Below are 25,152 nucleotides of genomic sequence, written 5' to 3' on the forward strand. Positions count from 1 at the left end.
GCTTCTGGCATTGACATATCATTTGTAAATCCTGCTTGGAAGTGTTGTTTATATGCTTGTTTATCCAGAATTCAGTTGAAATACTTCTGCTTGTTTTGAAAAAGATGCCATGTGTTAATGTGAAGTAACTGAGTACATGATGAACGGTAGTTAGCAGACTGGCCCACATAGTAAAAATTTGTAGGGCTGATGAGTAAATCCCTGGAGATTTTGAGGCAGATGGTATCTCACCATGTTGTCTGGGACTTGTAAGCTATTAGCGTAATGGAATCTTTAGTTTTAAATAAACAATGTCATCATTTTTTTCCTTCTGTTTCTTTAGTATCAACTTGATGTAACTACAACAGTGCTTATGAAGAATGGGCAAGATTCACTACATAAATTAAAACAAAGTCCCAAATGTGTAACTTTTTTGTTTGTTGAGAAGCTAGCATGAAATAGGACCTGAAATATCTGTTATGCTAAATGATAAGGTGTTAACTTCTGCTATAAGTGGTTACATAATCATGGTGTCTACTTGTAATTTACAACTGTTTACATATTTTTCTTTGTAGAGTTAGGTTGCCATTGTGGGATGCTGTATAACAAACATAGCATGGCTCACTCTTAGTATCAAGGAAAAGGCTGCATTTTATGGATCTCTCTCCCAGGAAATTCAGCATGCTGCCTCTTCCATTTAAATGGCCTTTGAAGATCCTTTTATTCCATGGTTTATATCCCACTTTATATGGTTTTAAAACTTATTCTTGCTGGCTCTTTGGTTTTTGCTGATGTGTTTTATAATCTATTGGATACTCTAGATACTGTGTTTTAATTGTTTTGTTATTTCATAATTATTTTGGTTACATGAGCTGCCTTACAGGAAGCAATTTAAAGGTGGGGTAAAAATACTTACATTCAAATAAATGAATAATATTGCTGGGGTTTCAGCATACATTGAGAAGGAGAATTGTATTCAAGCATACCGTTTTCCTGGAAACAGGACTGCCGCTTCCAGCTAGTATACCACTGGTCTTCCCATTGAGTAATTTCCTTGTTGCTAACAAAGAAAAGTAAGGCTTCTGAGATCTAACACTGTCACCTGTTCTCATTTCAGTGATGTTCTGGCACTGCCCATTTTCAAGCAAGAAGACTCCAGCCTTCCACCTGACAGTGACACAAAACACCCACCATTTCAGTATGTTATGTGTGCTGCAACGTCTCCAGCTGTCAAACTGCATGACGAAACCCTTACTTACTTAAACCAAGGTTAGCATTGTTCCTCTGAGCAGACTTCTGCTGCTCTTGTATATGGCTACATTTTAATAAATTTTAAATGTCTGAAATAATAATCGTTGTTCAAAATACTTGCTCATTGTAAATATCTGTGCTTGTTTTGGTATCCTGATATGTATAGAGAGACAACAAGGAAAGGCATTAGATTTTATAGTTATGAAACTGGAATACAAACATTTCCATTAACAGGAAATGTGTGGTTTTTTCTAGATGCTGGCTAATCCCAACATCAGATTGAATGGTGTCATATGACAGTGTTCTTTGTTTCTCTTTAGGAAAAAGCCAGACTTGAAGTTCTATTGAGAAATAACAGTTGCAGTCAAGGTTAATAGTATTGCTAAATAAAATAAAGTTTAGACTACGAAGATAGCTTGTGGGGTATGAAATAAGTTTTTGAGAGCTCTTAGACCTCTAACATTATTTATGCAGTTTTCGATTCAAAACCTTCTGGCATTTAATATATTCTCCTAAACATTCCTTGGAATGCTTGGTGTAATTTAGTCATCTTGGCAACGTGGTGTTTTAGGAAGTGCATTAAGTTAAGGAAAAAGTGTTCCTATGAGATTACCTATGATTCCCAATACATTGGCACATTTAAGAAAATTCATTTCCTCAACTTTGTTCATGGGGCGGGGATTGTGGTACATTGCTCTTTAAGCTGCATTTATAGCTGCTTTTAAATTTCTGTATTGGGATAAGATTTATTCCATATGTTCATTTTTTAATATTGGAAAAAAATACTGTTCTTTTGATACTTTGATGCAGTATTTTAATAAATTAGAATCAGTGTTCATTGTCCTAAATTTAATACTAGATTGAGGAAAGCGTCAGATTGTCACGTAACTATTCATAGATGACTATTTGTGTTATATGAATGGGAAACACAAAAAGGAGAATAATTTCGACATTTATTTACTTGTACTAGGATGGTTTCAGCCTGGTGACTACAAGGCTTGATTTATGTTATTGCTTCTCCATCTCTTGTAGTGTGTTTTAAATCACTGGTTGCTTACAGTTATGTCCATCCTGATTTGTGCATTGGCTGTCTATAAGAATGTAGGCTGTATTTAAGATGGCACTGTGGTTTTCAAGGCTCTGTTGATACAGGCACAGACATTCCAGATACGTTGTAAGAACATCATTTAGAGATACCATGTGGTGCCATCTTAAATCAGTAGATAAAAGGTGCCATTTGTTGTTGACAAAATCTTTAGCTTATAGTGGCTGTCTTCCAATTTACTTTCCCTTCTTCCTCACTTTTGCAAAAGGGCCTAAATAATTTTCTTTCCCTCATGCTAGAGGAGCTTTACCATTGTGTATTTTCTCTTTCACATTCCACTTTCCTCTTTTTAACAGAACAGTTTAAAACTGTTTTAATATACAGTGGTACCTCGAGTTAAGTACTTAATTCATTCCGGAGGTCCGTTCTTAACCTAAAACCGTTCTTAACCTGAAGCACCACTTTAGCTAATGGGGCCTCCTGCTGCCGCCGCGCCGCTAGAGCACGATTTCTGTTCTCATCCTGAAGCAAAGTTCTTAACCCGAGGTACTATTTCTGGGTTAGCGGAGTCTGTAACCTGAAGCGTATGTAACCTGAGGTACCACTGTAATGTATTGTACTTCAGTGTCTTTGAAAGTATTGCAGTAAAGTGGCATTTGGCCAAGGGCACTACATACATAAAATTATTATTTTTTCCCTTTGAAAGGTCAGTCCTACGAAATCCGGCTGTTAGATAATAGAAAAATGGGAGATATGCCAGAGATCAATGGGAAAATGGTGAAGGTATGTTGTTGGCTCAGTCTTGATTCCTGTCTCTTGTGATTCTTTGTAGCTATTGGAGCTACTTCCAATGACAACATTTCCCTGTTTTGGCTCTTAAAACTGCAACAAGGAGAGAATGCATCACCCAGTTTCTAATGGCAGAAGTTTCAGTATAGGTCTGGACATCCCCAAAGAATTCATGTCTGTGTAGGATGTCATTTTGCATTTCCAGCATTTCTTCCTGGGAACCTTTTAGACCATCCAGGGCTGAGGTCCGAACTGCGTTCTTCAGCTCTAAATCCTCCTACCCCAATTTAAGTATATATAGTTCACTCTGATGTATAAAGGCAAGAACTGTTGAATGTGAGGAATCTTTAAGAATATGTAACTATTATTTAATTACCTTTTAGTTTCACTTTTCAGTTGTGGGAAGGAAAAAATTACCTTGTGTGAAGTCTCACTGTTCAGAATACTCTGCAGAATTTAATACATGTGGGTTTGGATTTTAAAAAAAGGTTATTATACCTGCCTAAAAGGTGGCTCAGTACTAGTGGTGCTATAATAGCTTTCTGTATTTGAGATCAGATCGGAGCTTTTGGAGCTTTTACAACACTTTGAAATTTGGATTGGCTCAGAAAATTTGATGTGTTTCCCCTTTCTGCTTATTCTGAGCTAGTCTTGACATGGGGTGAGGACACCCATCATCACTATTCAGTACCCAAATAGCCTTCACTCTATACTTGTGAACTATACTCACTGAAAATCCCTGTTGGACAGACGAAAACTAATATAGAGACTGAATTATGAATTTCTAACACCTAGGGCTTCTTTTAGTCACAGCAGCTGTGAATGTTTATCACCTTAAGAAAAACATACCCTAAACTGCCTGGCAAGTGGGTGAGAAAACTCCTGGCTCTCATGATTCCCAGTCCTCCACTCTGCTGGCGTTACCTGAGACTTCTAAATCAGTGTTAGGGCTGCAGTCGACAAAATAATTTAGAGTGGATGTCATAGGGCACATGAGCCCATTTTAGTTGAGTTATACAAGTATATTTCCAGCCTGGTTGTTTACCTTGTTTTCTGAAAGGAAGAATAATATTGCGAAGCAGAGAATGAGATGTATGTTTTTTTCTTAAAGTGGGTGCATATTCTCACTCTGGAAGAAATGTCCTTCAGGAGTATCATATTTTAAAGCACAAGTACTGAGGAACTTGCTGATGGATTTATTGAGCCTGTAACTGATAGGTGACATTTTCCTTATTTTGAATACTAGTGCTACTTAACTGGTGTGATATTTACAAAATTCAAAATGGAGTAGTCCAGTCATATTTGGGGGATACCACATCGGCTAATCTGGATTAAATTTTCATTGTATCTAGCTGAATCCAGGTTGCAGCTCCTAGTGAATATAATTTTTAACAGGTTCTGTTTTCTAAAACCTGTACAGACTCACTTGCTCTCACGTCAGTATCTTCCCCCTTCTTTTTTGTGTATGCCCCACTCCAGTTTTATATTGCTAACACATAGGTTTGTCCAGTCCCATCAGCCTGTATAGCTTTTCTTTGAAATCAAGGTAGCTCAGTTGGTAGAGCATGAGGCGCTTAATCTAAAGGTCGTAGGTTTGAGCTCCACAATGGGTGAAAGATTCCTGGATTGCAAGGAATTAGACTAGATGATCCTCATGGTCCCTTCCAACTTTATGATTCTGTGATACCCCTTTCTCTGGTGCTCTTTGAGTTGCAAATAATTCAGGAACTTTTATCACCCTGATAGAAGAGAGAGTGCACATAACCAGGTAGAGAATCATCAGAATGTTCAAAGTTAGTTTAAACCTAAGATATTGTCACACTGCAGGCTATCTGCGAGAAGCTCATAGCTTTGTATACTTCAGCATTACTCCAAAAGGAAGCATGGCTCTTGTTGTGTCTGATTTCATTGCAGTAGGAAAATTTGGGTGGGCATAGCATTGGCGCATGTTTGCACTGCGAACTAGATAGCCGTCATCTTTTTTTTTTTTTAGAGTATTATAAGAGTTGTGTTCCATGACAGAAGACTGCAGTATACTGAGCACCAGCAACTTGAAGGCTGGAAGTGGAATCGCCCTGGAGACAGATTACTTGATTTAGGTAGGTGTGTTAATTAACATAGCCTCTTCATATGAAGAGATGAATTAACAAGAGAAGTGTTAACTCTTCTGACGTACTATATAGTAGAATTTGAATTGTACATGTTTTAAATAATGCATTATTACGTAGATTACCACAAAGGGCATTGGAAATTCTCTCATTCATTTTGAGATACCCTGTTAGTAACAATTAATAGAGGGTGTGATCTAAGCACAAAGATGGTATTTTAATAATAAAAAAGACTTGAAACTTTAAACTACATTTCTGCATGTTCATTATTGCTACTCTCAATCTATCCTAAGAGAACATTATTTAAGATGAAAATGTGCAAATGAAATCTTCACTGCATTGTTTTTCCCCAAAAACTGTGTTTATTTTATTAAGATATTCCTATGTCAGTTGGAGTAATCGATATAAAGACAAATCCAAGCCAGCTTAATGCAGTTGAATTTCTGTGGGATCCTGGAAAACGAACATCTGCCTTTATTCAGGTTTGAAGATTTGTTTTCTTAAGAAATGATAGTAGTCTTTAATGGTGGGAAAGAAATGTTGGTGATTGTTAATGATTTAAAAGAGCTGAAACACAGTCCTCGCTCTTCTTAGTTGTAACATCACTCTTGTGTACTGTATGCAAGAAGTTAAATAATTGTCAAAATCTTGAAAATATTTTTTTTCTCACATGAAGATTACACATTGTTTACTCCCCCTCCCATAAAAAGAAAATTGTAATACTGTAGTGACAAATGAACACCATATTGTGGCTTTTTTTAACCCCTAGGTACATTGTATCAGCACTGAATTTACACCTCGTAAACATGGGGGTGAAAAAGGAGTTCCTTTTAGGATTCAGGTTGACACTTTTAAACAGACAGAAAATGGAGAATACACTGATCATTTGCATTCGGCCAGCTGCCAAATCAAAGTTTTTAAGGTAAGAGATGTTAATGAACAGCAGGGAGGAAATTGGCGTACAGAGGCTTTAGTATTTATTTTTCTAAAGCTTGATTTCTGTGTGTAATTTAATTTTTAGCCAAAAGGGGCAGATAGAAAACAGAAAACAGACAGAGAAAAAATGGAGAAACGAACTGCTCATGAAAAAGAAAAATATCAACCTTCGTATGACACTACAATTCTCACAGAGGTAATAATACTGAAATGTTTTCGTTTGCAGAGATAAATGGCGCATAGTACACATAACATACTTTAATCTAAGTAATGAGTTAGGGAGTGTCAAGGGTTGGGTCATAAGCTAAATATATCTAAAAGTAGGCTTTTCATTTGACAGATGTCTTTGACAAAGAAACAAAGACCCATAAGACTTAGGATCAAGTAGAAATATATATTTTCTTAAAACATTTAGCTTTGCTCAAACCTCATATACATGTCTAAAAGCCCTTCAGTGCTGAAAGAAAACTGTCTCAGGATTTGTTTTGTTCTTGTCTGGTTTGAGCCCAGAGCTGTATTTTAGAAGTTATTGAATTTATGGGCAGAGCCTCACTGGGTTCTTGCATTTCTTTTTATTTAAACACCAGTGAGTTTCCTATAGCTTTCTAACGATTGCAGAAGTTTTTAAAAGGCTTTTAAATTTTCCTCACTGTATAATGAAAAGAAATTGATCCACATCTTTGGTGTTTGTCCAGATGAGGCTTGAGCCTATAATTGAAGATGCAGTTGAACATGAGCAGAAAAAGTCCAGCAAGCGGACTTTGCCAGCAGACTACGGTGATTCTCTGGCAAAGCGAGGCAGTGTAAGGGACTTCTGCTTACTTTTCATTGTGCAAGTTATCTTGTGCAGTGTTAGATATAGGACCAATTTCCATCACCCAAGATTAAAAAACAAAGATTTTGTCTGCCTTGGCTTAATTTCGTGCACTTTCGTTTACCCACAAATTACTTCATGCTTGTATCTTAGTGAGAAATACTTCCTAAATCTAACACATAAAAATGTCAGCAGGCCTGTGACTCTTAATAAAAGCAAGAGCTTCAGTTTACACCTGAAATGGCTTTATTGAATAGCTGTGTTCTTAACAACTGTTTTCTCTCCTGTAATTAATGGAATGAGAAGTAGCAATATCATTCAGTTGAGATGTATTTTTCTTTATTTTCACATGTAAGTTTCCACAAACTATTTTCCCCCCATGGCTCTGTGTTGTCTAACTATTTGCAGTAATAATACTTTGCTTTCCTTATTAATGGCTTTCCATTTGTTAATACTATTGTTAAATTCCTAAATGAGCTTGGCCTAATCATCTATTTGCTCAATATGCAAATATTTATATGATACACTTCTTAAAAGTACAAACTGACAGTTGAATAATGCTATGTAGGCCTTTATTCTTCCCTTTGTACACACAACAAAATAGGCCTTCTCCATTTGTTAGCATGAAAGCAGCTGCCAGTGAAAGAGCCAGTTCAAGCATAACCAGCTGTTAAAATGTCCTTGGCTAGACTGACAATACATTTGAATGGTAACATTCTCTCTCCTATGAACTGGCACTTTGAATTTCAGCAGGGGCCCTAATTTGACCCACTGTCTGTTTTCTCCAAATCACTTGTACATTCCCTATATAGCTATCTTGATTATCTACTGTAAAAAATAAGAATTATTTTATTATATATTATTATATAATAATATGATATATATTATATTATATAATGTTATATCTTATTATATACTCATATAAAATATCAACCCAACAATGTATACCACACAATAAAATGTAAGATGCAGAAAATCAATACAAAATGCTGGCTCATTCTGAAAAAAATAAAAAGTAAACAACTGAATAGGCCTGTCTGGCATAAAAAATAATAATAATTCATGAGACATTTGAAAGTAAGCCATGCCAAATCTCTACTGGAAGAGTATTCCAGAGTGTGGTACCAGAAACATAAGTGGTACCAGAAACAAATGACAGGTGACCTTCAGGGAGGTGGGGATTCAGCCAACTGGGCTGAAGAAGTTCCCTATCACTGATGTAGCATGCCAACGCTTTCTATCCCTAAGGTGGTCAGTGGTGGAAAGCTCTTGTTGGCTTACAGAATGGCAATCATCACTGAGTGCTATCTTGTGGTAACAAAAAACCCCAAAACCTTCCTTTTAAAAAGCCACTAAATGTTTTTTGTGCCATTCCTGCTCCTTCCACTGTATGACAACCTGTGAAGTAGATTGGGATGAGAAATAGCAGCTAGCCCAAGATCATCCATTGAGCTTCATGGCTGGTGGTGATCTGAACCTGGGTCTTGCTACTCTAAACTGAATTTTCCCAAAACGTTTTCTACCCCCACTAGGCTGGTCAAGGTTTCACATGATTCTACCGTGTCCTCTTTTTCTCATAGCTTTTGCATTGATGCTTTCAATAAGGGTTTCAGCAGTGTCCTTTTGGTCAAGATATAGTGAGAATTGGAAATCTGTTCTGTCCATTCATGACAATAGCAGAAGACTAAAGAGCTCTTCTGAACGAGTTGTTCAAACTTGTGCTGCTATCATGTATACAAACAGTTGGCTCCTTTGGTTGGAAACAGAAGATTGCATATCTGAGGGAAAGTAATACAAAATAGAGAGAACATTTACAAATAAATCACTGCTAAGTTCTTGAGTAGAGGTCCATGTAGTAAATAGTGGTCAACATCTAAAACTTTCGCTTAGAATCAAATGTGTACTTTAAGTGTAATTTCAGAAGCCATAAAGGCTACTGATACTTACCGTATTTTTTGCACCATAACACTCACTTTTTTCCTCCTAGAAAGTAAGGGGAAATGTCTGTGCGTGTTATGGAGGGAATGCCTACGGGTGGCATGCCTACGGATTTTCCTCCTCTAAAAACTATGTGCGTGTTATGGTCGGGTGCATGTTATAGAGCGAAAAATACGGTATATCTTAAATTTAGCATAAATGTGCAGCCTAAAAAGGTAAGGGGGGTAGTGTAAAAAGTTAAAGGGATAGAGATAGACAGTCAAAGCTTTTATCAACTTTTAATTTTTAACTGACGGAGGAAGCTTTCTGTTTATAATTATTGGTATACAATTCTACTGGGTCATGGGAAGGATTGGTTGTGGTGGACAAAGCAACAGGCTTACACAGGAGCAGTGGGACGGCAGACCTCCACCCACAGAGAGAAAGAGAGAGAGCTCTGCAAAATCTTAGTCTCTGGTATAACCATCCCAGGGACTATAGGATAGCACCCTTAAAATTCAGTACCCTTAAAATGCAGTAATTATTCAGCTAGAATGCATTTGCTTTAATCCAGTGTTAATTTCTGCTTAACTGTCATAATCTTGAGAAAATTATTGATCTAAAATGTCCCATTTAATCATAGGCAGCATGGATTACAATCTCAGAAGGAGTATCATTTAGTTAGTATATTGAAAGCAATCATAATGTAATATAAAATACATACTTTATCAAAACAAATTCTGAACCTTCACATTTCAGGCACCCAGAAACTTTGTGGCACCTTCTTATACTTATTTCAGTTGTTGATGTTGTTTTAAACTTACATTTAAAGAGAATATATCTTTTTTAAAAAATGCTTAGAATTCACATCTGGAAGTAAAAAATGCAAGCATGCATATTTGGGTGTAGCTTCAGTGTGGGGTGCACATCTTTGAAATGCATATTTGCTTTGTCAGAAATCAGAACATGATTTATTGTTGCCCTAGAGTTGGGGCTTAATCCCCATCGTGCTCCAAAGGCATGAAAAAAAGCCACCTGTACATGCCAGCTTCCCCCTCTGCTTTCTGTGCTTCAATTGAGATGAAGTTCTTTGCCTGCCTGTAAAGAGAGAGCATGCATTAATAATATTTGTACTTAGAAATAATGATAGTAAATAATAAAACACAGAACTCTGTGTTTCTCAGGCTTGTTGAAACTATTTTCTTGTTGAATAAAGAAAAAAAGCCTGTTGAGAATGGTTCTGCTCTCTTTTCCCTAGAGGGTATGTGTGAGAGAGGGAGAAGGGTTATGAAATTGGCATTCATAGCCTTCTTCCGAATGTGCATGGTTTCATCCTGATAAGAAAATGCAGGTGGTATTCCTCTTGAGTACTGGATACTGGGCACAAACAATGGATCACTATCACGTTCCTACTCTGTGAGTGTCCAAAGACATTTGACAGATTGCTTTTGAAAGTAGGATGGTGGACCTTGGACTGATACTACAAGGAATGCATGGTTCTATTCCCACCCACCCTAACCATGCCAAGCTAGCATATGATCCACCAATCCCTTGCAAATGAGGACCCTGGTAAGTTGTGGCTTCCAGTTACAGGGAAGAATCTAAACTTGTTCAGCTGAACATGCTTAGAATCCTCCTCCAGACATTCAATGGTTCAAAGCAATGCTTCAGAATTAGATAAACTAGGTTAGACCTTTAAAAAAACAACTGATCAAGTAATGCATTCTGGATATAGGAGCTGGCACACAGTGCCCTTGGTTGGAGTGCATGTTTCCTTAAAGTATGTGGGGAAAGTTTCTCCCCATGTTGTGTTGCTGTTTCCCCTCCCTTTCTGTGAGGCAGAATGCAGCTTGCTAAAACTGGTTGTAGAAAGTGAATGAGAAGTTCAAAAGTCCCCCTCCCTTTTTTTTGTTTTTGTTTGCAGGAGATCTAAAGTTCCTTGCTGTATTAGTGAGGTTCTCCCCTTTCATGCTTTTGGGTGCTTAACACTGTGCACATTTGAGATGCCATAAAGTTTTGTGGACCTGCACCTAAATTTTAAACTTAGGTTTGTTTCAGTGCTATTAAATTACCATGGCTTCCCATAGGAAACCATTGGAATGAGTTTTTGGTGAGAGATTTGTGGTTCCTTGTAGGCTTCTGTGTTCCCATGGTTCTTTTGGAGGAAACCATGCTAGTAAAACCAATGTACATGAGCAGTTTCTGGGTATTTCCTACAGAGTCATCCAGCTATACTGGAACAATTTGAGCAGTGGTAATGCGTGGACTTAAATTTTCCTGTTTTTGTTAGTCACTCACTGCAAACAATCAGTTTATGGAATGATTTAGAAATGCAGGTTTGAACAGATTCTGTTTGTAGGGGGGAAAAGTAATTACTAAATTCATTATCACAAGGCACGTATAACCTTTTAGTGACTTAGCTTGAGTTGTATGCATGCATAGTAAATATATAATTATATGATAAAATAAGTGAGGACTGGTAGAGAGCTTTTGAAAAAGTAAGAGTTATTCTCTTGCAAAGTGAAGCCCAGCTTTAATTATAAAACTGCTGTTTTACTGTTTCTCTTTTCTCTAGTGTTCACCGTGGCCTGATACATCGACTGCATTTGTGAACAGTAGCCCTACCCCAACTCCGACGTTTGCCTCTACTCCACATAGTACTACTTACAGTGTCCCAGACAGGTATGCTTCTCTTCTAGCATGACGTATCTTAAATCAAGATTAAGACTGAAGAAAACGATGCTGTGGGACTTGTATGTGATTTCCTTGCGTTTAATTATCTCTCTCGGGATAATCAGATTACAAGAAATTATAATACAAAGCCCAAAGCTTTACAGAAACATGGAAGAGACAAGTTAACCCTTGTCAACATTCCTAGCTTAGTAGTGCAACAGAGGATATTGTGTTGTCTCCTGCTCTTAGTGGGACGTCCTCCTTTTTTCATATCAGCCATTGAAAAGTCTGCCGCTATTTTATATTGTTTTGATTAAGGTGTTTCATGTATTGTACTTTTAGTGTATATTGCTTTTGTTTTAATACAAATATTGTTTGCCACTTTGGAGGCCTTTGGACTAAAAAGTGGTATGTAAACAAACCATATCATTCAGACTCCATTGTAGACTATTGGGGCTGGGGGGCAACTTGTACTTTGTCACAGGCAGTAAAATGTCCTTTACCAACCCTATTCTAAGTACAGGATAAGGAGAAACAGCCCAGGTCTTGTGTTACAACAATATTTTGTGGTCTTCAGTCTGGAAGTTGAATCCAATCCTATTGCAAGTGTGTGGCAGTGTTTTGTTGTATTGACTAGAGATTAGTGTAAAATTCTGCCACTAAGACATCAAAAATGTACCTGTTATAAAATTGCTGGTCATTCTCTTCTAGCAGTTCAGTGCAGGAGGTGCTGACAGATAAATGCACTTTAAAACAGCACATGCACTGGAGATGGTTCCTAGTTGGAATTCTAGCACTGAACTCCCAAAACTGCTCTGTTAAATTTATGAAGTTCCATCCCGGCCTGAGTTTGCAGTGGGAAGTTTGCTGGCAGGAAAATACTTGAGAGGAGTGCCTCTGTGTCACAGCCTTATAGCTTCCAAAAATAAAAGTAAAATAATCATGTAATCTTCCTTTCCGCATCCTTTCCTGTCTAGCAATTCATCATCTCCAAATCACCAAGGAGATGGAATTCCTCAAGTATCGGGAGAGGTGAGTGCCAGTTTCTCATGCTACCAGGAATGCCTCATACCATGTAAATAGAATGCATTGCTCCTTGGTATTCTGAGGAGCTGTGGGGTTGATGAAATGGGCTGGACAAAGAGTGGTGGAAATCTCACTCCAAAGCTGATAGAAAGCTGATACATTGTGTCTATCACATGGCCTTGAAGGCAATGACATTACAGTTGACTTGCATCCATTGCATCTGCAAGAAGTTAGCTCCAGAGTTCCATGTTGTCTGGGGACTTGTTACCCCAGATTTGTGGGGCAGACCCCTGGAGCACACAGTGCCTAGCTGCAAGTGGTTTGCTAGGCACCTGAAGGACAAGGTTGTTCCTGTTTGGAGTGATTTAGATGCCGCTGTCACAGCAAATCCAGCCCAGTTGTCCAACGCTTTGTCTGGTCCAGTGTTATGGGATCAGCTCCAGTCAGTGCAGCCTGATGTGGACAGGATCCTTAAAGTGAGGCATCTGGCTATGCACAGTCTTAGATCACTGCTCTTCTTGGCCAGAGTAGAATAGCCAGGTGCGTTACGAAAGCATTGTTGCCTGATTAGGTTCTGCCATCTGCCCTTAAAAAGGCAATGGTGTGGCTGATCCTTTAAAAACCCAACCCTAGACGCAATGGTGTGTAATAATTAAAAGCCAATTGCCAGTCATCCTCTCAGGAGGTTTTTGGAGAGAGTGGTGGCGAAGAAACTGCAAGTGTTCCTGGATTTTGTTTTATTAGTTATAATGGGTATTCATATTGGTTTAAATGGTGTTTTATTGTTTTACAACACCCAGATATTTTATGATATAGTGGTACAGAAATACTTTTAGAAAGAAAATATTGTATTTTAAAAGCCTAAGAGTGCATATTACCATATAAAATGTAGATTTAAGTAATTTTTTTTGTCTTTCCCCAGCAACTTCATCCATTGGCCACAATCCAAGAAGCCCAACAATGGTTGCTTAAACATAGATTTTCCACTTACACAAGGCTGTTTTCAAATTTCTCAGGTACTTACAAGATCAACTTTTAGGTTTGCTTGTTTTTCAAAGTAGCTCTTCATCCCATGGGACTTCATGTATTTCTGATATATAAGTCAAGTGAGCAATATAGATTTAACAGATAACTTTGCTAGTTATCGGAAATTCAACCCGATTTCTTTTTCCCCCTTGTCAGTTCTTTCCAGCATTTTTTATCGTTTTTATTGACACACTTGCAGCATCCCTTCTTCACTATAATCTTAAGAACTGCCTTGCTGAATCAGGCTAAGGGTTCATCCCATTTCCAAAAGTTACTTCTGGGAAGTCCAGAAACAAGTTGTGCAATTAGCATCTTTCTCCTATTTTCCCCTAGCAGTAAATGAATATTTCCTCTGAAGCATGGAGGTTTAACCAAGAAGTAGTAGTGTCCTTCATGAAATTTTCTAACCCCCTCTTAAAACATCTGTGCCACTGGGAAGTTTTGGAAAGTAACTGTGTTCAATGTACTTTCCTCTGTCCTGTATTTGTTGTTGATCTATTTAATTGGGTGAGACTTCTCATATGAGAGTAGGAAAAACATTACATCACACTAAAGTATGTTGGGATGGGAAACAGAACCAAACTCCGAACCAAGCAAAGGATGATGGGAGTTGTAGTCTAGCAGCTTATGGAGGGGTCACAGGTTGTCCAGCTATGCTCTACACAGTCAATGATTTTTAGCACTTCCGCCATGTTTTCCCTTAGTTATCATCTTCTAAAAATCCCCCAAGGCTTCCTTTGTGGGGAAGGTGCTGCAACACTTGATTATTTCTGTACAATATCTCTTTTGGGGTGTGCTATATGTGGTGTTCCAGATATGGCTGTTATTTCCATAAAAACATGATATTGGAAGTCTTCTGAATAATCTTGTGTCGTCTGCAAAGTTGGCCATCTTGCTGCTCACTCCTGATGCCGTGCCCTTTATATGACCAACTTAATAGCAGCAGTTGCAGCATGATACTATTTGGATTCTTTTGTACCAAAAATTATGATTGTCTGCCTTCTCTGTGGATTGTTTCTTTAGGCTACTAGTTGAGTTGTGAGTGTCTGTCAGAATTCCTCCCCACCAAATAATATGCTGGAAGTGAACTTTCTGCCTTCTTTCATGCTTAGTCACTGATCAAGCATGTCTTTGGAATGCACACTCGTTGAGAGTAAATGTGAATAGTGGATAGTGAAAATAGTGCAGGTTGTTGCTACAGCCTTCTCTTGTTGTTCCAACCCCAGTCATTATTGTGTAAAGGCATAATTAGAACCTTAACACAGTTTCCTTTGAATATGGAGAAAGGAGAGAAAAAACAGCAGCTTCAGTCTCTGCCTTAAAACAGCTGCTATCCCAAGTGGCAGCAGCAAGACAAGAGGTAAACAACACAGAACCGTAACCTGAGAAACAGATGTCACAGTTGAGAACAAAGCAGAGAAGTTGGAGAAGAGAAAACATAGTCCAAAGGGAAAACAAGAATGTTTCCCCTCCCTTAACCATTTTAAATGTTAATTGAAAGTTTTGGGGAGCTTTCCTAAATGTTGGTTGCTACCCGAGGCGGATAGCTGTAAGGAGTCTTGAGATTTGTTGGCAGAAAACTGTAATTGAAAATGCTCTGTGGATGTGACACACTAATATTAGGGGCTGGCAGGGGGATCCTTGTTAGATTTGAATATGCATTGCTGAGGCTTGGATGGGTGAACAGGATGGAGTTGGTCTCACCCAGCTGGGCCCACGCAAGTACTCTGTGCAGCATCAGGGTGAACTTGAGAGTTGAGGAGGGGGTCTATAATGAACCCATCTCTCTCCAGGCTCTGTCCAGTTTGGGGGGGCAGGATCTAGAGTGTGTTCTTGGCACCCTGACCACCCTGTGATCTTTGAAGGGTGGCATAGAAATTTAATAAATAAGAATATGAATGCAATGTGAATGAAGTGTTGCCTGTAATGACAAAGTTAGAAAATCTGCTGTTCAGCCAAGTCCCTGAAGCCACGAAACGTCCTGCCAGAATTGGAAGGTTGAGCATATCTCCTTTCAGCTAAATGTTTTGGAGATGCACTTTAAGCAACAGTGGCATATTACAACTGTGGACATTGCATTCTGATCTATATATTATATGGATGCTATTTTGCTTTATTTCTGCAGGTGCTGATTTACTGAAGCTCACAAGAGAAGATCTGGTACAAATCTGTGGTCCAGCTGATGGAATTCGGCTTTACAATGCACTTAAATCAAGGTAAATATTATCCCTGTGCTAACTCTTGCTTGCATCAGTTTTGTACGAAAGTCTGTTTTAGACTAGAGGGATTTGGGAGATATTAATTTAGATTTTCGATTGGCATATGCCTGTGTGAGCTCATGCAGGAGTTGGAAGTACTGTGCTCAAAAGAAGAATGTTTTGTTGTACACCTTCAGGGCAGGCCACAGATATGATGCAGGCACTGATGAGCTCAAAGGTAGACTGTAAGACTGGTAGCAATGCAGTTGGGCAGTACTGATTTCTTGAAGACGGATGGGTTTGTTGCCAAGAGACAAATCTTCTCATTTAGGTGAGCTATAACCAACCTAAAGTTCTTGAGGTCATGGCTACTAAATATTAACAATTGCAGATTTCTAACTATGAATTAAGCTGGCATAATAGATGATGTTAACTTGCTGTTACTTCTGTTACTCAAGTAGTTATATTACAAAATTGCACCATACACCAGTGTCCTAATTGCTTTAAGTTTGAAGATTAATTCACCACCATTAGACAATCTCAGTGGTTCTGAGATGAGTCATCAGACTAAACAATCTTCGATAGTTTGCCTCAAATGTGAAGTAGTTTGTAAAGAAAATAAGTAGTGTTAAAGTAACAAAACATAATGACGTACGTCCATTTTATTTTGTACAGGAGTATTTATTTTTCCCCCTTACATTCCAGGTCTGTTAGGCCACGTCTAACAATCTATGTATGCCAAGAGCAATCAAGAAGTCTACAACTTGAAAGGCAGCAAGACTCAGGCAGTGGAGAGAGCAGGAATGGTGCAATATATGGTATGTGTCTGTCAGGAGCTTATTTTAGTATCAACTGTATTACTATATGGGACTATATTACTATACATTGGAGGATTTATTCATCACTTACAGTCATCTTTAGGGCTGAAGGTTTTTTGAGTATTTGTTTGGAACAAATAAAAGTTACATTTCTACTCTGCCAGTGTGAGTAGTTTATAATGGACAGAACTATTGGCGCTTCAGCAGTACAGAGAGCTGGTGTACACTTTATGTGACCTAATACACAGAAAAATACTGGTGAGGATAAACAACTTGCAAGCACCAAAGAGAGGGGTAAAGTTACAGATAGAGTCTATCATTTGACATGCTGAGAACAAATCATACCAGATCGGCAGTAACTGCTCCCATTTTTTATGTAGGTTGGTTAGTAAAACAGAAATGTAAAGTTGGCATAGACTAGACATACACACATCTTTTTAACTTGTCCCACAATGCAGCCTTCTTAAAACAAAAGTTTGAAAAGGAACTGCTGTTAACAGATGCAGCTTGGATTCGTAGGATCTAGTCAGCTGAAGTGTAGGATTCTATAAGGGGTCCCAGATGTGATGCTATTTAACATTTTCATGAATGAGCTACGCAAAGGGCTCAAATTTGCAGATATCAAAACTGAGGAAATTGCAAACGCTAGAGGAAAAGCTAATTTTTTAGCATCTTGATATAAATGTTAAGTAAAATGGAGCTTAACAGGGACAAATGGAAAGTGCTACATGAAAGGATGAACAGAGTGTGATGGTGTAAGGGCTGCATCTATTTAAATCTTATTTGTCTGGGTGAACAGGATCTTAACTGCTTGCAGCAACTAGAAACCATAGCAACTGCTATGCACTATGAAGTGGCACTGGAAATACCTCTTTGCAGGATGATGCAGAATGTGTGTCCCTTACATAGACATTGTACGTTGCCCCTCTGGCTATGTGGAACTCATTCAGAGCACCATGTAGGCAGAACACACTTTGTCTTGGCTCAGTTCCAGGAACTTATGGGAGCCATTGATGGCTTAGGATTCTGGGCCCTGTTTAAAGGATTGGTATCGAGGTTGTGCTGAATCAAATTGAGACACCAAACATGGATGCTGTTATTTCTGTGGTGGCTGGGAAGTGTGTTTACAGTTAACGCAAGTGCACCAAGCCCCTTGAATGATATGTATGATTTGGCCGCAGTTAGTAAAGGTAAAGGGACCCCTGACCATTAGGTCCAGTCGTGACCGACTCTGGGGTTGCAGCACTCATCTCGCTTTATTGGCCAAGGGAGCCAGCGTACAGCTTCCGGGTCATGTGGCCAGCATGACTAAGCCGCTTCTGGCAAACTAGAGCAGCGCACGGAAACGCCGTTTACCTTCCTGCCGGAGTGGTACCTATTTATCTACTTGCACTTTGACGTGCTTTTGAACTTAGTTACATCCTGTTTGGATTTCTGTAACACGGTCTTTGTGGGGCTGCTTTTGGAAAGTGCTCAGAAGCTTCGACTGGCTCAAAGAGCTGCAGCCAGATGGCTGACCATATGGACTGCCGCCTTAGAACAGCTTCACTGGCTTCTGGTCTCTTTGTGGGCACAATTCTGTGCTGTTTATGCCCTGGAAAGCCCTACATGGCATAGGTCCAAGCTGTCTGAAAGACCGTATTCCCTCATACAAACCTGCCCGTGTTTTGAGCTCTTCAGGGGAGCCTCTTCCCTCGGTCCTGCTACCCTCACAGGCACATTGGGTGGGGATGTGGGAAAGGACCTTCTCAGTGGCTGCTCCCAGATTCTGGAATTGGCTCCTTGGATTTGTCCTCCTTGCTCCATCAGGCTTTTGGGCACTGACTGTGAACTTTCAATGAAAGGGTAGTGCTGTGTTGTTTTTACTGTAATTATTTGTATGTTTCAAACAGATATTCTATCTGATTACAATTTTAATTCTATCAATTTTTTAATTATTTTCCACATTTTTAATGATTCTTCTTTTTATCGAGTCCTGTCAGGGGAAAAGGCAGGTTATAAAATGGATATAATTAATAAGAATACACTGATTTGTTTCTTTTGTGAATGGCATTTAGTTTTTTAGAATACAGATTCTAGTAACTTTCACAAAGAAAATAGTGATGGGAAGTCTGTGCTGAAGGAACATTGTAGGAGTACTTTAAAAGGTATTTTTATTTTAGTTTATCATGCAATCTACTTGGAAGAAATGGCTGCCTCCGAAGTCATGCGCAAACTTGCATTGGTGTTCAATATTCCTTTGCATCAGATCAACCAGGTTTACAGACAGGGTCCTACTGGCATCCATATTCTCGTCAGTGACCAGGTAAATTACATTGTTTTTAATATATCTATATACTGGGCGCTTGGGTGAAGGGTTAGGACAGCCATGGGCATGTTGTTCATAGTAGCCACCCATACCCCAGGTCCCTGCTGTCAGAATGGAAACCATTCAAGCTTCTTTTTGAGATCCCTCGTGAACCTCCCACGAGCTTTATTTTTTAAATAATCTCTAGAGTTCACAATGCCTTGTTTCTGTGCTTGTTTAAATTCTAGCATAGACAAGAAGTTTCCCCCAAAAAGTTTGGGGCAAATTTCATAATGGTGCTGCTGAGCCAACAAATGCAAAAACCCTTATCCACAAAATATGGACTTTTTGGTGATGACTTTAAGCTTGCTACCCCTATAGCAGCAAAGCAGAATACTAAAAATAAAATTTAAAGATTAAATCTAATTAACCAGGACTTTTAACTATGCAGTTCTCACCATTTTATTATTCTATGAAATCTGATTTTGGTCTATTCCATTTTTTCTCTCTCAGTTGATGTGTTGAGGGAGGCATTTCTATCTCAAACTATGCTGACAATGTATTGTAAATGGGAGAAATGCCAGAATACCAGTAAATCCATAATTTGTGTATCTGCAGCAGGGAGAGGTGGAAAATATTATTCATTATATTACGTATTGCTGCTAGGGACAGATTTCTCAAAGGAATTTTCCACTTTCCTTTTTGAACAGGGAGAAATATCTGTTGTTTGTTGATGGGTGGGGATACATGATTTCTGCATTTGCCTTAGCAGAACAATGGATCAGACACCATTTCTGTGTGCTGGGGACAACCCATGCTAAAATGTACTTCAGTTCTGTTTGTATTTTTATTATGGCCTCTAACAAATAAATTTGAGTACCTAATATATATATATAAGGGATTATTTTTAATGAGCATTGGGTTAGAAATCTAAATAAAAGTATTGTTTATTCATAAACTCATCAATTTCTCTGCCATTCCCCCATTAACCCCCTATGGTTCCCCTTCCCAAACCCATTTCTGAAGCCACTTCGTCACTTCTGTTTTCTGCAGCTTTCCTTTGTGCCAGTTTTCACCTTCACCCCATATCTGTGCCTCCACCACCACTCTTTTTTCTGGAACTCCCTGCCATTTAATACAGATCACCCCATGGTAACCTTCTGTATCTTCGTCCTTCCCACACCTTGCAGCTACGAAGCACCCTTTTCAACCTCCACCCAATTACCGTATTTTTCGTCCTATAGGGCGCACCGGCCCATAGGACGCACCTCATTTTTTGGGGGGGAAATGAATAAAAAAAATTATTCCCCCACCGCCCTGGCTGCCGCCCCAAGCCTTGCGGTCCCCTGCCCGAAGCACGGGGCACCCTCCGGAGGGCTCCCTGTGCTTCGGGCGACAGGCTGCCGCCCCAAGCCTCGCGCACCCGGCGGACCTCCTGCCAGGCGCGCGAGGCTTGCGGACACTCGCAGGGGCTGCAGGCTGCTGTCCGCAAGCCTTGTGAGCCCGCGGGAACTCCCACCCGGCTTGCAAGGCTTGCGGATAGCTTCCTGAAGCCTGGAGAGCGAGAGGGGTCGGTGCGCACCGATGCCTCTCGCTCTCCAGGCTTCAGCGAAAGCCTGCATTCGCCCCATAGGGTGCACACACATTTCCCCTTCATTTTTGGAGGGGGAAAAGTGCGTCCTATGGGGCGAAAAATACGGTATGCAACCACACCCCCTCCCATTCTGCAGGCCCATTAATGCCCCTGCTTTTATCTTCACTCCTGTTTTGCAACCCTCTTTTTTCTACTCAGACTTGCACACAGGCCACCCCCATTTCCATGCTTCATCCTCTCTCTTGTTCTGCAGCCCCATTTATGCCCAAAGCACATGCTGATATGTAATGTAGCTTTAAGACAGAATATCAAGAGCAAGCCTGCCAGTTAGCTTGTTCGGTTAAAGGTTCAGTTCATGGCTCTTGTACATAGGAGTGTTTGCTTGTTAATGAAATAATCTCTTTTAAATTACTACACTGAACCTGGAACTTCATGTTGAAGACAGAGGAGTGAAATACATTGTGTGAGCATATGGAATATTTGAGGGGTCTGCATCCGTTATTTCTCACACGGCACAGTTGAGGGATGGAAGCTGAAGATGAATGAAAAGGCAGAAGTGGATGCTTAAAACAACAGCAGAAATTTAAGTAAAGCAGGGGATTGAGAGACACCACAAATATTCAAGCAGGGTCTGCACAATTATATTACGTTCGTAGATATATAAAGACCAAGACACCCACACATGGCCACATCACTGTCACTCGTCATTGAGCAAAGTAGAGTTTTATTTTTTAAAAAATACCATGCAAACCTAATAATGGTACTTTTTTACTAGAGCAGCAGTATTGAAATGAGGAGAGCAAACACTGAGGCTCAGGTTGCTGCTTGTAAAGCAGCTTGGCTCTCCTTGTGGCAATTTTGGGTGATGCATGAAACTTGGGTATACTGCTATGCATGTTGCCAGCGTGTAGCTGCATTTAATTGTCTTTCTTCCTAGATGGTTCAAAACTTTGAAGATGAAAGCTGCTTCTTAGTTACCACAATAAAAGGTATGCTAATAATAATGGACAAAGCCCAGTGTTGAAAATGATACCCTTAGCTTAGTTTTAAAAACTGCCTATGTGATGCACTGGCTTCCCTGCATTTTTTACTTACCAGTAGTTTTTTGCAGTACGTTAGTTAAAGCAGACTTGCATTTAAATGTTTAACATTCAGTTTCTCTTTAAATACCTTCCATTATTTGTGTTCTGAAATTGAATGTGTTTTAAAGTTGCAACCTGCTTCTCCTGAACTCTGGACTACTTTCAACCACTCTATATACTGCCATTTAGATATCTTTCAGTAAAAGAAAAAGGAACTAAAACTATTAAAGTTACACTTGAAAAAATGTTTTCAAAGTATTTAATTTTTGCTGAATGAGTCTTTCCAGAATTGTGAGATACTTTGGCATAAGAACTGATGACATTTGTCTTTGTAGAGTAGAACGGAAACAGTCCTGATTTCAAGGTCTTATGGAACCCATAGTTTGGCAGTTCCGTGAGCCCTAGAAAATACTTTTAATAGCTTTTTATATTCATGTGCTTTCATTATAAAATTTTATTATAAATTTAAATAATGGCTCCTTTTGAATTACAGCTGAAAATGGCGAAGGCTTCCATATAATTTTGAAGTGATGTTGCCATACAATATAATGGACTGATATTCCAGTATAGAATGAAGTCATGCTCAAGAATGACAAATAACATCGTCTCTTCAGGGATCTGACTTCACCGTATAGAATGTTTCATATTGAAAACACAAGGTGACCTTTCTAATGAGTTGTTTAGTAGATGAACTTCCCACTGCCATAGCCAAAAGTCCTCATAAGAGGTAACAATGCCGGAATAGCTAACGTACAGGCATGGAAAAAAACAAAGGAAACAAAGGTGTTTGCCCTTTTTAAAATTAAGGCAAGCTATGGCCAGTAGATGCAGTTTGTAGAAGCGTTACTGCTTTCCTATTACACTGTATCCAGTTTGAATGTAAACTTATTCTGGGCATTTACCTTTCTGTGCCAGTTTGTCTATTACTCGCTTGTACCTTTATGCTGATTTTATTTTTTGATGTTAGCAGAGCACATAGTAATTTGTGTGGAAATAAGTAGTAAAAATGATAGCAATCAGGTTTTGGGTCTTGAGAGTAAAGCTGTCAAAACAGCATCCTCTGTGTAAATTGTGTATAAGCGTGAATGTAAGAAGTGTAAATGTCAAAAGGTGGACTTACTGAAAGTCCTAGCCAGACGAAAATTAAGCATGCAGCAGACCGCATCATCATCAGTACCTATTTGAGAGGATAAGAAGAAATCCTGTGAGGTACAATACTTTGCTTTGTAATAGGCATGTTACAGAAAATCTGCCTATGCATCATGTCTTTTTTAGTTTTTCTATAAAGCACTATTGCAGCATTTCAGTGTTTCACTTTTTGAACCACACTATTATTAATAGTAGTGAGTTGGGACTTCCTCGTGGAGAAAAAGGGAATGTCACTGGCACCAAGGGACTATTCTGAAGCATTAAGCAGAAATCTACAAATCAAACGTTGATTTTGGTTACCGCTCTAGTTGAAGACCAGGATCTTCCCATGTGTGAACTGTTCGTTGCTTTTTTTCTCTGACTGTTGTGGAAAACCATAGTTACAGTGCCTCTTCCATACAACCAAATACTTGATTAGCAGTTGCACAACTTAATGAATGAGCTGCAAAAATGTCCTTAAGTCTTGGCTGAAGAGCAGAGAACTATCCAAGGACAGGTGCACATGTCTGCTCTGCATTAATATAGGTTTGTGGGAGATTCAGACAGAGAATGCTGGTTGTTCCGTCATGGTAGGTGGCTTGCCCCTTAATCAAATAGCTAAAATCTTAACTGATGTAATGAATATTTGAAGGTGGGAAGAGCAGCATGTCAAATACTGTTCTTAATTCCCATTTATAATTATGCCTAGGTTAAGTCTTTATGTTAAGAATGTTGTTTCATTCCTAGAGTAGGATGAGGGCTTACTCCCCACCCCCCATGACCTGGACTATTCTGCACTGATGGGGAAGGAGAGTAGAGTTTGTGAGCATACTTCATTGTTTGAGTTTTTCTTGCCTATAAATTATTTTGGTTGTACTCGGGTGTCTTCAATGGACTTGATGCATCATCTCATTTTTCTAATCTGTGGAGAATCTGAAAAATGTCACTAAATTATAAAAGCTGTACAGTAGTTTGGTTCACTTGGATTTAATTATGGCACCAGCAAATTGCTTTTTGTTTTTAAATAAGATGTATACATTTCAATTTCAGTAAAAACATTTTCCAATAATGATTGTATCTTTCCTTACTTGCAAAGTAATACTGAAGTGCAGGTGGTGCTGAGATCTTTTTGTTTGGACAGAAGCTTTCCACCCATTTTCAGCTACTCACGTATGAAAACTGTTCTGAGTATGCTGTTGGCAGAAGATTGACTCTTGCATTAACTTTTCTTTCGTGGGGTGGGGGGAATGATTGAAACCAGTCTAAAGAGGGATGCCTTTATTTAAATAGTGTACCAAATTTTTTTACTTGGAGCAAGTACCTTTTTAATAACTGGAATTTCATAAACGCTTTACCTTTTAAGAGTTGAACACATATCAAAACAATTTTGTTTGACAAGCTATTAGATTTTTCCCTGTGACAGCTTAAATTACCATAGACAGATAGCAAATCAGACAGATATGGTCTGCAGACTATTCCTCTCAACAGAAAAAGAAATACATATTTTCCATTGTTGGCAATCAATGTAATGCATAATCTAGCTGTAAAGTAGTCTCAAGACATCAATACCTAGCATTTCCAGTATACATTTTTTCCTCAATTTGATTACCCCTTAGCTGAAATGAGTCGATTCCTTTAATTTTCAGTGTGCTGTGAACATAGAGTTCAGGGCATACACTGGCTATGTTAATACAGTGGTACCTTGGTTTACAACCATAATCTGTTCTGGAGGTCCGGTTACACTTTTGCCAATGGGGCCTCCCCCAAAAAATGGGTTGTACAGTGATACTTCGGGGTACAGATGCATCAGGTTACATACTCCGCTAACCCAGAAATAGTACCTTGGGTTAAGAACTTTGTTTCAGGGTGAGAACAGAAATTGTGCAGCGGTGGCACGGTGGTAGCGAGAGGCCCCATTAGCTAAAGTGGTGCCTCATGTTGAACAGTTTCAGGTTAAGAACAGACCTCCAGAACGAATTAAGTTCTTAACCTGAGGTACCACTGTAATCCAGAAAAAGGGACATACACTTCTGGATTTGACATGGTTGTAATCCAAAGCAGTTGCAAAACAAGGTACCACTGTATATGATTTACCATTATATGAATAACCCCTCAGGCTTACGCACACTGCTTCTCCTCCTGGCATGGTAGTGAGAAGATTGATAATGAAAACTTCTAATCTCACTGCTGCACCAGAGACGTGCACAAGTCCCATTCATATAAACACAGCAATGGGAAATAACCAGCTCTCTAGCTGTTCTTCAGTTCCAACTTCCAGCAACCGCAGCCAGCATGGATCAGTGGTCAGGATGCTAGAAGCTCCAATGTCTTAACATCTGGAGGACCACACATTCTCCCTAATATAATATTACACGGTTTGAGTGAGATATCTAATATGTCAGGCAGAACTTAACCCCTGCCACAGTACCACCGCTTATTTTCAGAAACATTGTATTGCGTTGTCCTAATATTTTTATGTTC

General features: G+C 39.0%; 1 protein-coding gene across 1 annotated transcript; it reads left to right on the forward strand.

Annotated features, from left to right (window-relative positions):
* The first annotated feature begins 1,071 nt into the window (after positions 1-1,071).
* UBP1 (upstream binding protein 1) lies at positions 1,072-23,740 on the forward strand. Its single transcript, XM_081164749.1, has 15 exons — positions 1,072-1,248; positions 2,982-3,058; positions 5,058-5,163; positions 5,548-5,654; positions 5,942-6,094; positions 6,194-6,304; positions 6,804-6,911; positions 11,415-11,521; positions 12,490-12,544; positions 13,461-13,554; positions 15,690-15,780; positions 16,468-16,580; positions 18,743-18,885; positions 21,399-21,450; positions 22,037-23,740. The coding sequence occupies exons 1-15, from the start codon at positions 1,185-1,187 to the stop codon at positions 22,072-22,074; spliced, it is 1,419 nt and encodes a 472-aa protein (XP_081020875.1). The 5' UTR covers positions 1,072-1,184; the 3' UTR covers positions 22,075-23,740.
* Positions 23,741-25,152: the final 1,412 nt, after the last annotated feature.

The sequence above is a fragment of the Podarcis bocagei genome, assembly GCF_964188305.1.
Source record: "Podarcis bocagei genome assembly, chromosome: 12".
Lineage (NCBI taxonomy): Eukaryota > Metazoa > Chordata > Lepidosauria > Squamata > Lacertidae > Podarcis > Podarcis bocagei.